Source organism: Botrytis cinerea, chromosome 8 (genome assembly GCF_000143535.2).
Source record: "Botrytis cinerea B05.10 chromosome 8, complete sequence".
NCBI classification, from domain to species: Eukaryota; Fungi; Ascomycota; class Leotiomycetes; order Helotiales; family Sclerotiniaceae; genus Botrytis; species Botrytis cinerea.
This window is the reverse complement of record NC_037317.1, coordinates 1,736,541-1,750,282: the sequence shown is the minus strand read 5'-3', so window position 1 is coordinate 1,750,282 and position 13,742 is coordinate 1,736,541. Positions and strand designations below refer to the sequence as shown.

General features: G+C 43.9%; 6 protein-coding genes across 7 annotated transcripts; 3 read left to right on the top strand and 3 right to left on the bottom strand.

Moving 5' to 3' along the window:
• Window positions 1-8: 8 nt before the first annotated feature.
• Window positions 9-1,208, bottom strand: BCIN_08g04520 (hypothetical protein). Its single transcript, XM_024694656.1, has 4 exons — window positions 1,135-1,208; window positions 786-1,062; window positions 651-734; window positions 9-585 (listed from the first exon to the last, which is right to left on the bottom strand). The coding sequence occupies exons 2-4, from the start codon at window positions 985-987 to the stop codon at window positions 167-169; spliced, it is 705 nt and encodes a 234-aa protein (XP_024550448.1). The 5' UTR covers window positions 988-1,062; window positions 1,135-1,208; the 3' UTR covers window positions 9-166.
• Window positions 1,209-1,281: 73 nt separating this feature from the next.
• BCIN_08g04510 (hypothetical protein) lies at window positions 1,282-2,424 on the top strand. The gene is made up of 3 exons (XM_024694655.1): window positions 1,282-1,756; window positions 1,815-2,125; window positions 2,174-2,424. Exons 1-3 carry the CDS (start codon window positions 1,376-1,378, stop codon window positions 2,328-2,330), a joined length of 849 nt encoding a protein of 282 aa, XP_024550447.1. The 5' UTR covers window positions 1,282-1,375; the 3' UTR covers window positions 2,331-2,424.
• A 67-nt stretch (window positions 2,425-2,491) lies between these two features.
• BCIN_08g04500 (hypothetical protein) lies at window positions 2,492-4,351 on the top strand. The gene is made up of 2 exons (XM_001552262.2): window positions 2,492-3,116; window positions 3,306-4,351. Exons 1-2 carry the CDS (start codon window positions 2,568-2,570, stop codon window positions 3,843-3,845), a joined length of 1,089 nt encoding a protein of 362 aa, XP_001552312.2. The 5' UTR covers window positions 2,492-2,567; the 3' UTR covers window positions 3,846-4,351.
• A 207-nt stretch (window positions 4,352-4,558) lies between these two features.
• Bcncb2 lies at window positions 4,559-7,149 on the top strand (the record flags this gene model as incomplete). Of its 2 annotated transcripts, XM_024698303.1 has the most annotated exons (4): window positions 4,559-4,615; window positions 4,909-4,935; window positions 6,722-6,981; window positions 7,042-7,149. In XM_024698303.1, exons 1-4 carry the CDS (start codon window positions 4,594-4,596, stop codon window positions 7,147-7,149), a joined length of 417 nt encoding a protein of 138 aa, XP_024550445.1. In that variant the 5' UTR covers window positions 4,559-4,593. The 2 variants fall into 2 exon arrangements, with proteins under 2 accessions (XP_024550445.1, XP_024550446.1); XM_024698302.1 differs by lacking the exons at window positions 4,559-4,615; window positions 4,909-4,935; window positions 6,722-6,981; window positions 7,042-7,149 and adding an exon at window positions 5,000-6,711.
• A 1,304-nt stretch (window positions 7,150-8,453) lies between these two features.
• Window positions 8,454-10,723, bottom strand: Bcetr1. The gene is made up of 2 exons (XM_001552259.2): window positions 10,139-10,723; window positions 8,454-10,025 (listed from the first exon to the last, which is right to left on the bottom strand). Exons 1-2 carry the CDS (start codon window positions 10,345-10,347, stop codon window positions 8,996-8,998), a joined length of 1,239 nt encoding a protein of 412 aa, XP_001552309.1. The 5' UTR covers window positions 10,348-10,723; the 3' UTR covers window positions 8,454-8,995.
• Window positions 10,724-10,889: 166 nt separating this feature from the next.
• On the bottom strand, window positions 10,890-13,422 carry BCIN_08g04470 (hypothetical protein). Its single transcript, XM_024694654.1, has one exon. The coding sequence runs from the start codon at window positions 12,556-12,558 to the stop codon at window positions 11,710-11,712; it is 849 nt and encodes a 282-aa protein (XP_024550444.1). The 5' UTR covers window positions 12,559-13,422; the 3' UTR covers window positions 10,890-11,709.
• Between the last annotated feature and the right edge of the window lie 320 nt (window positions 13,423-13,742).

Below are 13,742 nucleotides of genomic sequence, written 5' to 3'. Positions count from 1 at the left end.
ACGTATTTTGACACCTGCAACATTCGAGAATATGGGAGCTTTGCACATCTCCCAAGACATATTAGGTATTTGCTCAAGCCATATAGAGGGCATCGTCAGCAACTGTATAGATAATTTGTGTGAGTCAACCATGAGAAGGATGCAATATCATGGTATTGCCCACCATTCAAAAATCCTGTATACCAGTTTCTCCACCAACTGTGTCCCCAGTTTCTTCTTCCCCTAACCATTCCGGTTCTTCATCCTCGAACCATCGCTCTTCAACGTCCCTATTCTCAATCTCATCCCATTCCCCGCCAGCGTCTACATCTTGATAATCAAAATCTTCATCTTCCCCCCTAAGAAACTTGAGTGTCATCTCAAACTTCCATCTCTCGAAGCCGTCCTCCTTACTCCTCGGTACTTCATCAGGGTCTTCAGGTAAAACTTCACCATTTTGACCTCTGGCATAGCTCAAGTATGGAACCCCATGATCTTCTTGAATGCGCCCAACGTCTTCATGTTCGTCCCGAGGGCACGAATCAGAGCTGCCCTTCAATGCAGCAAGTTTAGCTTCTGATCGATATAGGTCTGCTTCCAACACACCTGGTAGAATATTCATTACCATCAGAAGAACTGAAGACGATCGAAACCACTGAAGATTTGCCTACCAGAATACCCTTTTGCTCGTCCGTCTGCTTCTCTCTCCGCGGCAGTCTGGAATCTCCTGATGCATCGGTCATACAATAACGGATCTGGATATAATTAGTTATCGAATTGTTTAATCCAATGTAGCAAAAATTGACCTGCAAGCTCTAGGTCCGGGGCAGTAAAATATGATGGATGGCGATCAAGGTACAGTTTCCTGCGATTTTTAATCCGTATGCGAGCTACACGCTCTGCAGAGTCCTGTGTTTGTGGCTCCGGTGTATTGGGTTCTCGGTGAGGCATGACGATAGGCGTAATGTTGTGGGGATCGAAATCTGGACGAATGGATTCTGAAGTCATGCGTAAGGAATCCAAGTGGCGAGATTGGTTGATTTTCTTAATTTGTTGTCAGATTATGAGATTATGGATATTTACCTGTCACAGCAATACCCAGTAAGTACCAGACATGAAGTTTCAATCTATGGTGATTTGATAAATGATATTTACCGAAGATGTGTTGCGAATATCCGAATGATACGTTGGTTGATAATGGGGGCTCAGTCGTGGCAATGAGGTGCACCAGGGTGCTGGTGTTGCAAGTCGCCTCGGTTAGCCTTGGCCGTTTGAATTCGTATACTACAGTCACGTCGATCTGAGACCAAGTACAAGCTACCTGCCCAACATATAAATTCTTTTACTGATATACAACTTAGAAAAACACCAACGAAATAGTTCTCTGATCTTGAACATGGCTTCAACTCTTCACGAAAAGGCGCTTGAGCCTCCGTTCATAACCGTCGAAGGGATTCCCAACTTTCGAGATCTGGGCGGATATCCACTCGCATCAGGACCAACTTCGCATTCCGTAAGACAGGGAGTTGTCTATCGCTGTGGTGAGCCTCAAAGAGTCACCGAGAAGGGAATTGCTACTATGCAGCAGCTGGGAATTACTCATATCTATGATTTGAGGTCTCAAGATGAGCTTAATAAAAGTGCGGCCGCTGGTAGGGGTGGAGTGGTAGAGTGGGAGGGTTGTCAGCGAGTCTTCGCACCAGTGTTCCCGACGGAGAACTATAGCCCGGAGAGGATTGCCATCCGGTTTAGGGATTACGCCTCAAAGGGCACCGAGGTAGGTTCTCTTAGTTAGAAGCTGTGGAGAGAAAATATAGCTGAATGGCATTTTAAAGGGTTTCACTCGGGCATATACCGAGATCTTGAACAATGCTCCAAACTCATACCGAACCATTCTTCTCCACCTTGCAAATGAACCTTCCAAGCCATTGATCGTTCATTGTACAGCTGGTAAAGATAGAACTGGTGTGCTTTGCGCATTGATCTTATCTCTCTGCGGTGTTGACGACGAGGTTGTCGCACGGGAATATAGCTTGACAACATTTGGACTTCCACAAGAGTGGAAAGCAGGAATCATCAAGCATTTAATGGATCACCCAGCTATTAAAGACGATCATGAAGGGGCAGAAAATCTTATTAGCTCCAAGTATGTAATGCTTTCCCTCGAAAAAGATATGTTGCTAACAAAAGCTAGAGCTGAGAACATGCTTGCTACCCTTAAGATGCTCCATGAGGAATTTGGTGGGGCTGAATCATACGTGATAGAGAAATGTGGTCTTACAATTGACGAGGTAGAAAGGATTCGTAAGAACTTGATCGTAGAGTCACCGGCTGTTCACAAAGTTGCTTAGAAGAATGACATAGAAGAATGATATAGATAGAGGTTATAAAAGAAGGATATCTATCAGTTCCGAGAAATGTCTCCAACTGGAGATCCTTCAGACACGTGACTGCTTCGCTTAGCGTTCTCTTGGAGCTTTGATCCCAAGTTTAACTTAGAAATTTCCTCACTGAGGGACCCCACGGTTTTCATCAACCACCCTCAATCCTCTTTCTTCACTGCCTCAATTGAGTTGGTTTTTTTTATCATGAATCCTTCTTCAAGATGTCCGAACTTACTCGCGTCTGGGTCTGCTTATGCAAAATCCTTTCTTAATCAAGTACCTTCACGATCCTTCTCATTGACCCCTCCACAAAATGCACGAAGAGCCACCAGAGCAAGGCGATCGCTCTTCAGGTGGCTTGGCACACAAGGAGAGAACTTCAGAAACCCATTAGACAACTCAACAAATTACATGGGGGCCTACAATACCGATGGTAAACTAAAAAGAGTTGTGGAAGCTTCGGCGAACGCGCGAAAAGATGGTGGTCCAAAGTCCGACAGTCAAAATGAGCCTGATGCAAATGGCAACAAGGAATTGCCGCCACAAACCACGAGAGATATGATGCCATTCCCGGCCAATCGAAAGTTCATAAGTCAATCGGTGTTGAGCGAAGAACTACGAGAGCTCATTTGGACAAAAATTATGCAGGATGCTAAGTCGGTTAGAGAAGTGAGTGCCGAACTTGGAGTTGAAATGAGCCGCGTGGGAGCGGTGGTACGTTTGAAGGAGATAGAGAAAGAATGGGAACGAGCGGTATGTTAAAATTTTTAATTTTTTTGCAGTCTAACATACTTTATGATGATTTATAAAATTCGATTAGTCTTCAAGACAACTACATGGTTACAAAATTATGCATGCGAGCCTCTCTGAAAGTTATTTTACATACATGTTTTATTTTGGGAAAATCTTCAACCACAAACAAGCTAATATTTATTGTGCTAGGGAAAACCCCTTGCGAGACCATACGCTGACGCTGTTATGTCAATGGTCCCTGTGACGCAACCCAATGTAGGGACTGGTAAAACCACACACGAATCGATTAATGATTTGCCCATTCACGTAGCAACGGGACAACAAATCTTCCACCCCACTTCAGAATCAAGACATTTTACCAGAGAGGATGCTGCGAAGATCTTCGACGAGAAACTTCTCCCCGCAGACCAAAGAATACCACACCCCGAATTGATTGAGATGCATAAAGATTTCAAAGCTGGATTGTCTCGAGATGAGCGAACTGCGCGACAAGAGGCCCGAGATGAAGCGGAAGAGCAAGTGAGGCAACGTATGGCTGATCGCAAAGCAGCGGAAGAAGCCAAGATAATGAAAGTCAATACACCTAGATGGGAGTTCAGAATCAAGGAAATCAATGTTGACGACATTGGTAAAGATGGTAGAGGAGCACATGGAACAGGTTGGAGGTATGGAAGACCTTTGATGGACAGAAAGAGGGGGCAAGTAAAGATTCCAACGAGTGTCCAATAAGTGATGATCATAAGAGTTTTTATCATAAATGTATATTCATGGAGTTTTGAGGTTGGGAAGGGGCATCATGACATTAGCGACTATATTGAGCGCGTACTTGTACATTTATTTTGTACGATACCAAACTACCGGGCAGAAGGATTGAAGGAATTGCATATCCTTCCAGGTGTATTAAATACTATTGCGTCTTAAGTACCAGTTGAAGTACTTGCCTTGACGCGACTCCGAAGATGCCACTTTCTATTGATGCGATGGCCATTGTTGGTAGATACGGATACGGAGTGAACAAAGTACAGCACTCATTTGTATTGTGTTCACAATTCGTTGAATGATAAGTATCAGCGTGGCAGAATTGAAGCAATGGATATCCATAAGGGATACGTATTTATATAGTACCTAGGTAGTGCTTGCTTTGTTAGGATGATGTCTACACATTTTTTTCTTGGATCTTTCGCAAATTTTCGCTTAGTAACCCTAATGACGCTTAGTGCGATTTTGAGTTGCCATTTTGCGTCGCGGGTGCATACAAAAGGGCATGATAAATCCAGAGGTTCCCGCAGACAAAACGCGACTCTGGAACTTTTTGACTTCACTTTCTGCTTACAAATACAACATCACGTGTACATCCAAAGAAGATCATTGTCAGGCTCTTCATTGACACCAACCACAAAACAGTTCGGAAATTAACTGGTCCATCTTTATCATTCATAACTCCCATTACATCTTCTCATTGTCCCTTCCTTTCACAATGTCTGACAGGGAATTTTCAAGTAAGTGAATCTTTATATCACGTGATCTAATACTGCACGGGGTGATTCGAAGGAAAGAGCCCTTACGAAACAAGTGGCTCGAATGATTATTTGAAAGCAGTATCTATGGAGAGTCTTTATTAGTTGAAGACAATTCTACCACTTGTAGTTTTATCAAATCCCCCCGAGCACTCATACTCAACCTAAAACCAAGATGCCGCCCACGACCAATCCAAGTACCTTCCTTTTCCTTCATATTGCTGCATTCCGTTACATGAACACAAACGGACTGAACTGACGCTCTTTCTTCACAGGTAACGATGATCTATCACTTCCTAAAGGTAACTTTTCTTTCTTTTTCTTCAATCCTCATCATCATCATCATCATCATCATCATTATTATCCGTAACCATGGACAACGAATGCGATTGCTCTTCCCGCACGAGGGGAGTGAGCAAGGCACCAATTCCCATTGGCGACTACGATACGTCCTCAAGTCCAACGTTATCAGCATCATCATGCAAAAAGTACACGCACTGCCAAAAAACAGAGGTTAGCCCTTCACCTAAGCAGTCGAATTCATCAACTACTTCGGGGGCTTCTTACTTTCGCTGCAATGAATCAGATCATTACTATAGTGACTTAGACTTAACTTGTATTCCACACCTATCTTCATATCATAGGTCGCTTTATTTGCATAAGAAACACACGTTGTGGGCGGAGGCTCTAAACATTCCTCGGCGAATCTCAAGTCTAGCCTTCGGATCATCATTGAATAACATGGAGAAAGTGTGTTCGACTTCGCGGTATCTTTCTGCTTCACCTGGGGCTTCGGATTCATCAAGATCCTCGTCTAGACTTGACGACGGTGGCAAGCGTCTTGAATACGTGCAGAAAGTACTAGAAGATATCCGAACATGGCACAAAGAGGTTTCCGTGTCAATTTCGAAATCACGTTCTGCGACTCACCAAAATTGCCACCAGGACAATTTTGACATAGTTCCAACACAAATTCATAAACAACAGACCCATCCTACTATTAGCGCATTTATGGATCCTCTACAGCAGAATATTTCGTGGACTCAAGTCTTCAATAGGGACCATCCAACCTCTCGAAGATACACTTCTAAATCACTTTGTCCTGAGTCCAATCATTCTACTCTCTGGAAAATTGATCCCATTCCCTCCAGTATCTATAAATCGAAGCGGATGCAATTTACTGGGACCAAAAGAAGTCCTAGGCCAGTCCCTCGTCCGAGAACATCGAGTCTTCGTGCCACCATAACCCCAAGACGGAGGAATGCCATCCGAGGGCGGATTCTTCCAAAGCCAGTTTCTATTGTCTATCCAGCCATGAAACAGCATACATATCAACCACAAGAGACAGGGATTGACCCTTGTAATTCAGGCCTTGATTGTTACTTCGATTCCTACTGGGATAATGAAAGTTCTTTGGCCGGTACTCAAGATGATGGTAAAATCGACGACACCGATTCTCCTCCGACAGTCTTTGAACAAACGAAGCTCACCCTCAATACGCGAGACCAGTCATATAAAGATATAGGCTACCAAGGTCACAAAGACGGAATTTCTCATAGCGATACTGTCGTTAGGCTTTCAGCAAGACATTCAAGTCTGCAAGCTAGCGAATCCATTCTCAAAACGCCTTTTTTACTAGAAAACGAGGAAGAGAGAGCTAGACAGCATATTGCACTTGTGCACTCGGCGTTGCGAAATTTGGTACCATTTGAAATCTCAGATTACCTATACAGAATTTCGCAATCGTCGGAAATTTGTAATAGTTCTGAGGAGACTTTTCTAAACAGCTTCTCAGACACGGCACCGCAATATATCAGGTCTAATTCAACTTTCCAGTCTTCTGAGAGCCGTAGGCAGGATAGAGATTCAGAACCTGGCATTGGTTTCTCATTCAAGAGAACTTCAAATGAACATTCTCCCTTGCAGCCTCCGTATACAAACGATATCCCAAATGCATGGGCTCCAGGCACAGCCATCTGATGACAGACCTTCGCCACACCCAAGACCTAGTCAAAACTACGCCGCCATCCTCATTCAACAATATTACATTCCCTCTTTTCAACAATTACTAACCCTCATTCTCTTTAGCAACGGTTCAAAAGATAGTAACCGAAATTCTTCCTGCCAGTTCAGGTCTAGCCTTTGGCAAAGATGCCCGCGACCTCCTAATTGAATGCTGTGTCGAATTCATCACGCTCATCTCGTCCGAAGCAAATGAAATTTCCGAAAAGGAAAGCAAGAAAACTATCGCATGTGAACACATTACTAAGGCCTTGGAACAATTGGGCTTTAGCGAGTATGTCAAGGATATTGTGGATGTAGCGAGTGAGCACAAGGAACAATTGAAGGTATGTTAATCTACTCTTTGCAGGGTGTACAGAATACATACCAACTAAGAAAAATCATAGGGAAGAGAAAAGAAAGCAAATAAACTGGAACAATCGGGTCTTACAGCAGAACAATTATTGGCAATGCAGGAAGAAGCCTTTAGAGATGCGGCGCAACGTCATGGTTGATGTTCTGTTGTTTCTTCTTTTTTCTAGTCTCTTCGCTAAGATCAGGTTCAATTTCGAATTGCTAGGGATGGATTGGGGAGTTTTTTGGTCTGCATGCATGGCTGGTTTGTGGGCGTTTTAGGAGGGTAGGTAAATGGGGATGGGAGGTTTCTATCTCTTACTTTCATGTTTGTGAAGTGGATGGAGGTGGAGAAGAGGCAGATTGGAAGTGATTTGCTATTGGTAATAAGAAAGGTGGTAGTGAGCTTGGGATAGATAGATTGAGGCTGTTGCAGGTGGTGGCTTACTTGTTCTTATACAACAGTGCGCGAAAACAACAACGTTGATTAAACATGAGTTTGTGCTTAAACTTTGAGTATTTGCTCTTGAGAATATGTGATACCTGATTTGCTGGGTCTGACGAATTTTTTTACCTCTATCTGAAGTTTAACATGAGTTTCTCTGTAGAGTGCCAGCTGGGTTTACACCGGTTACTAATTCGCATCAACTATACAATCAGCTGCAGGTTATGATATAGGGATCTACCCAATTAATATCATTATTTACCATTCTCCTAAGTCTCGTGCGTCTCAAGCAAATTTTTCTAGCATACCTAAATGCAACATCACCATTTCCTTGGCACACACTTGTTGTCAAACAAACCCTTACATCAATCAATATATTCACAATGAGAATCTCAAATTTTCACACACTCACTTGAGATTGTGAGCGCAGGAATGAAAGTTGGCTTTTGCCTAGCAGCCATTGAATATTGAATATTGAATATTGAATATTAGACATAAGATGCATACCCCAAAAATCTTGGCTGGGGGAAGGAATACTTCGCATTGCTAACATGTCGTTCTCGCTAAAGGGCTGTAGGAGAAGAATGAGTTATTTAACTTTGTGCTTTGGTCTTGTCTTGTTGGTGAGGAAGATGGCGGCTAGCGACTAGCAGCTAGCTGGGGTGTGTGTATATGATGAGTTTGTGGGAAGAGATGGGGAGGATTGGTTGAGATGTGGTGGGGGTTTTGGATTCGGGCTGTTGGTCTGATCTGATGGTATCTGATGGTTCTTGATGTGATTTGTAGGTGTTATTTTGGCTGGGGTTATAAGCAGTGATTTTTATTTGGATAATACCAGATCGTGTTTCTTGTCACTCGACTTGTGTGTGTATGTGGGTATATAGGTATAGGTACCTACAGACAATTGAACGTAGCACTGGAGTAACTTGGAAACATTTGAAGATGTCCCATCGACTCCAAAGCACCGCGATTAAATCACCACAACTATCTTCAACTCACTCGTCTCATCGACTCCTCTTCTGAAAGCCTCGCCACGCACGCGAATTTCTATTGAAATCGAATTGATGAACAAATAGGGCATGCTAGAATACAAACGGATTCTCGTTATTGGATTCAGGAGTCCAGACACAAGACCAAGGTCAAGACCCGAATATTATGTTGCAAGAGGTCAACGAGAGGGAATGATAGACAATGCATAGTTTTCGCTGCTACACAACAGATAATGAACCCGACAAGAGAATTTCACTCTGCTTGACAGGAATCATCCGCTAGCTGTTTCAAAATTAGGGAATCTGAAAGCAAACGTACACTTGTCGAATTCTCCGCAACACTTGCTTGAGTTTCTGACGACTGAGATCCGAATCGACTTCTGCTGTGTGCTTCGAAGTTTTAACCTCAATATATTGATGAAGATTTGGATCGTTCTCCTCTTGGAAAAGATGACAAGGGTGTAAGAGGTAGAGAAGGAGTCGCCTCCAGTAGAGTGAGCACTCCAATAATCGCTCTCAAAAACAAGAACTCAACACTCAATATTATTCTATTTCATTCTTCCTCGACAGAATCTACGTATCTCCATAGATGAAAACTCCCTTTCCACTTCTGAACCCCTCCAAGGTTCCTCTCACTGCCGACTTCAACACATCCTCCTTTGTCTCCCAGTCCCACTTGAGTTCTTGAACTGGAATGTCCTTAAACATACCTAATCTCGTCATCTCCAAAATTTCATCCACCGTTTTCTTCTTCTCATCTGAATGGCTATCACTCCACCTACTAACCCAATAACCACTAAACTTGATATCCTTGAAGATCAAAGCTGCAGTAGGAATCATCAATGGCTTCTTAGACATTCCACCATATGTAACCAAATGGCCTCCATTACTCAAACATTTCACCAAGGCACCTGCCGGTTGTCCACCGACACAGTTCAACCCCACGCGAATCTTTTCCCTGCCTCCATTCGTCCACTCCTTCACCTGATCCCTGAAGCTTTGATCCATCAATTCTGACTCGGTCACCACCTTCGTAGCACCCAACTCCAATAATTCTTTCTTCATCGCCTCAGTCTCATCAGCATTCTCTCGATCCCGTATGATATTGATACTCTTATATCCCCACCTCTTCCCCAACTGTATGGCTGCCCTCCCCACCCCACTATTCGCACCATTTTGTATAAACCAATCGCCCTCCACCATGCTCTCAAAATCTTTCAACATTCTATAAGCCGTGCACGGATTGACGCTCACAGTGCCGACCTGAATGGGTTTCAGTCCCTCTTTATTTCCAATCTTGAGAACCTGTGATTCCTCCGCTATAGCATGTGTGCGCCATGTTCCAAACCCAGTCGATTTCATGATCACCCAGTCGCCTTTCGAGAGAGTTGAGATGCCGGGCCCAAGCGACATGACTTCAAAACATCCTTCATTGCCGCCGACGGCCGAGGGAGATTCGGTTCCGAGGAGACTGGTGAAGGGAGGTTTGGAGGGGTAGACACCTTGGATCTGGTTTATATCGGCGGGGTTAATGGGGGTCGCGAGAGTACGGAGGAGAATAGATTTTGAAGGAAGAGAGGGGGAGATGGAGTGATTGTGAAGACTGGATTTTATTACTATCAGCTAAGTTCACAAACACTTGAGGTAAATGCAAAAGCAAAAGCAAAAACAAAAATAGACCACGGATAAAAAGTAAATGGTGTCAACAAAACTCACGATAAGACATCCGCCGGCTCCCCATACTTAGAATACACCAGCGCTTTGGCTTGTGTATAACCATATGGACCAGATTTATATCTCCGAGCCACCAAGCTGCCCAAGCGATTCTGTGTGCATTGTCTGCTCAAGAGACCAGACATCAAAGCTCCTCTCGAGCTTACCGCGGCGGAGCTAGCTAGAGCTCTACATTGAATGGGACTCGCCATCTTCAATTATTCGTTCCCAAGGATGTGGTACGATAATCTGGAGTGCGCGAAAAGAAAAGGAAGAATTGGTTGGTGGTTGATGGTTGATGGGGAAAAATCAATGAATACGGATTGAAGTTATTGCCTGCAACGTTCCACTCATCTATTTTGATATTGTATCATATGAGGTCGTCTCAAATCGTGTCAAATCTTATCCATGACGTTTCTTGCCGAAATTTCCCAATCATTGGTGCATCCCAACGACAGAACCACAGAACGACAGAACCACAGAACGACAGAGCCACAGAACCCACACAGGGCCACAAAGCTTGTCAATACAGGGATTTCCTCCCACCATGCCCCCGGAATCCAACCCTCTTCAGCCTCACATAGCCTCGCATAATGTCATATCATGTCACATTTATAGGGTGGCTACAGTGTCTCACTGCTGCTACCGACAGCACGTGGCGCCGGTGCTAACCAGCTTGATCCTAAGTCGCTCCAGGCATGAAATGAAATGATGATAAGACGATACCCTGGATTATTAGATTTAGATTTAGATTTGCATTTGCATTTGCATTTGGATCTAAGGGTCAAGGGTTTTTCTCAAGCGCCATTATGCAAAGCTGGGAAAAGAAGGTTCGAGGTAGGGATTTGGAGTTTCTGGCAATGATGCATATTGATATGAAACATCAATGGATGTAGGAATATCGGTAGGTAATCAATCACACAACACGTACAACCCACAGATATCTATAGATCCGAAAAGGCGTCTTTCAGGTAAATGAGATCAATGATTAATGAAAAAAAGGGGAGACGGGAAGAGGCAGAGAGAAAGAGGGCGAGACACACACACATGGGAAGAGAGAAAGAGAGAGAAAGAGAGAAGCCGTCACTAAATACTATCATTACAGAAAACCAATGTCATATTCGAGTAAAAAAGGACCCTCCGGCCATGCAAATCCCCTACTGTATTTTGTTCAGAAAAGGCTAATAACTATGAGTATTTTGGTACCCCAAGAATAAACTATCATGGCACATGAAGCCAACATTAAAATGTTGTTTTGTTTGATACTGTAGTCAGCGTAAAACAAGACCACCACCCAGAGATATCATTGATTAAAAAGAAGGGCGCCCTGCCAAACAAATGAAAAGATAAAATAGCATTTTTGTCCCCCCCCCCCTCAAGCTTGATCATAGTACATGGGATTTCTGCTTCCCTTTCATGCCTTCCCCTTCCCATCTCTCGGTCCGTATCTTTGGGGGTATTAGTATGGATCTCATCCGAGTTTTCCACCAGTTCTGTAACGAGTTTTGGGTCGTAGCAGATAGCAATGCCCAAAAGCACCATTTGTATCCTCAGAACCGTCTCGTATAAATACCTCACGAGATATTCCTAAACATATCATCGCCTCCAAAACTACCACGATCATCATCCGCAAGCTTAGCCTTCAACTGATCGAGTTCCGGCAATTTTGGCGGCGGCGGACCGGGCTTCTTGTATGCTGGCTTAATATTCTCTTTTTGAATCTCGGGAGTCTTCTGTAGAGTAGGAGTATACACTACAGGCTTAGTCTCGTATACTACGCTGTTTCTCTTACTGCTGCTCCCAAAACTCCTAAACCAGCTTCCACTCTTCCGCTTCACAAAGCTAGGTTTACTGCTTGCAAGACTATTTGGACTCTCTGGTCTCCCCATCTTTGATAAATCCTCATGCGATTTCGCATTCCCACTTGTGTAATTGGTGTTGAGTGATTTCCGAGACAAGAATTTGCGGATACTACTTTCTTTTTCGGGTCGACTAGGACTATTCGGGACAGCAGCGTCCGAAGGGGCTCTCACGCGAACTGGAGGAGCATGATTGCGAGGAGATGAGGAGGTAGGTGGGAAATAACCATAGGATTTCGTCGTGGTGAGGTGAGCAAAGTCGGATTGATTATTTGCCGATGGTGAAGCTGGAGGTGTACTAGTAGATGTGTTTCGAACAGGATCGGCAGTTTGAGGAGTGGCTGCAGGTGTCGATGCTGCAGGTGTCGATGCCGCAGGTGCAGGTTCAGGTGCAGGTGCAGGTGCGGGTGCGGGTATGGGTGCGGGTGTCGATTTGGGTGCCTCTTCTTCTATTGGAGAATCTGGAAGAGGCGGCGGGATGTCGGTCCCGTCTGTCAAATTGAAGTCAAAAGATGTGAGAGCAGGAAGTTCAAATCGCCCATTGGGCTTGCCATTGATAGGCATGTTCGCGATGTATTTCTTGAATGTTTGATTTTGGAAAAGAACTCGCAATTCGCAGATTGGCAGATTGAAGGAGAATTAGGCAAAATGATAGAGCTCGCAACAGATTTTCCAAAGGTCGAATGCTCGAGATTTGGCCGTCGTACTTTGGTAGAGATTGGATTCAGTAGAGTGAGAGATGTGGATGAATGGTAACTGCAAAAGAAGTAAAGAGAGACTGTCAATCAAATTGGCTCGAGCTTTGCTTGCGATTTCCTATCTAGGAACTCTTCTTCAATCCCAGAAAAACGAAGTGATGGGATATCGAGGTGGCGGGTGAAATGAAGTGAATATGGAGATGCGATGAACCGGCAATGCGTGAGACTGCAGAAAGATCCAGTTTTCAGTTGATTAAGAATTGATAGCTAGCTCAACGGTGTACTCCGCATAAAACGGTGTATGAAACTCAGACGATCATATTATGAGATTAAAGCAGTGGGAGTGGCAGTGGGAGTGGAGAGTGGAATTGGCATTAACATTGAAATTATGTGCGCATGTAGAAGAGACTGTATGTAGATGCAAAGGGCATGAGAATAAATGTACATGTATAAGAGAAGAGGCAATAGATACACGGTTCATGGGCCCATGAGAAGATGAGAAGATGGAAAGCGACGGATGGATGGATGTGTATTGTCTCGAATACTGATCAGCGTCGAAAGCAACGAGTCCTGACGCTCAAGTGATCTAATATACAAAAACAGGTGTAGAAAATCAATTGGAGTAAAGAATGAAGATCCGTAGCATGTCGTATTGTATTGTGTGGTCTGGTATTGTGCCGTGTCGTATTATATGGCTCGTTCGCTCGTTCGCTCGTTCGTCCGTCTGCTCGTTTGTTTGTTTAGAGGTACGAAGCATGCATGTACGTGCCAGGGACTGTACCGTACCTCCGTACCTCCGTACCAAACTCGGGAGTACGAGCATGTATGTCAAGCAATTTTCTCTTCTGCATTTCGTTTGTTGCTTGCTGGTATTGGTGGTACACAATGCTGACCCGTTTTAACGCGTGGAAGGAGAGCCAATGAAGCTGTCAGAGAGAAAAGACAATCATCCGATCATATTTTAAGTTTTATATTAAATTAAAATGCGTATATGTGAATGGCTTGGGTGCAGAAGTTGTGTGGTTTGTGGCTTTAATGCATTCATTTATT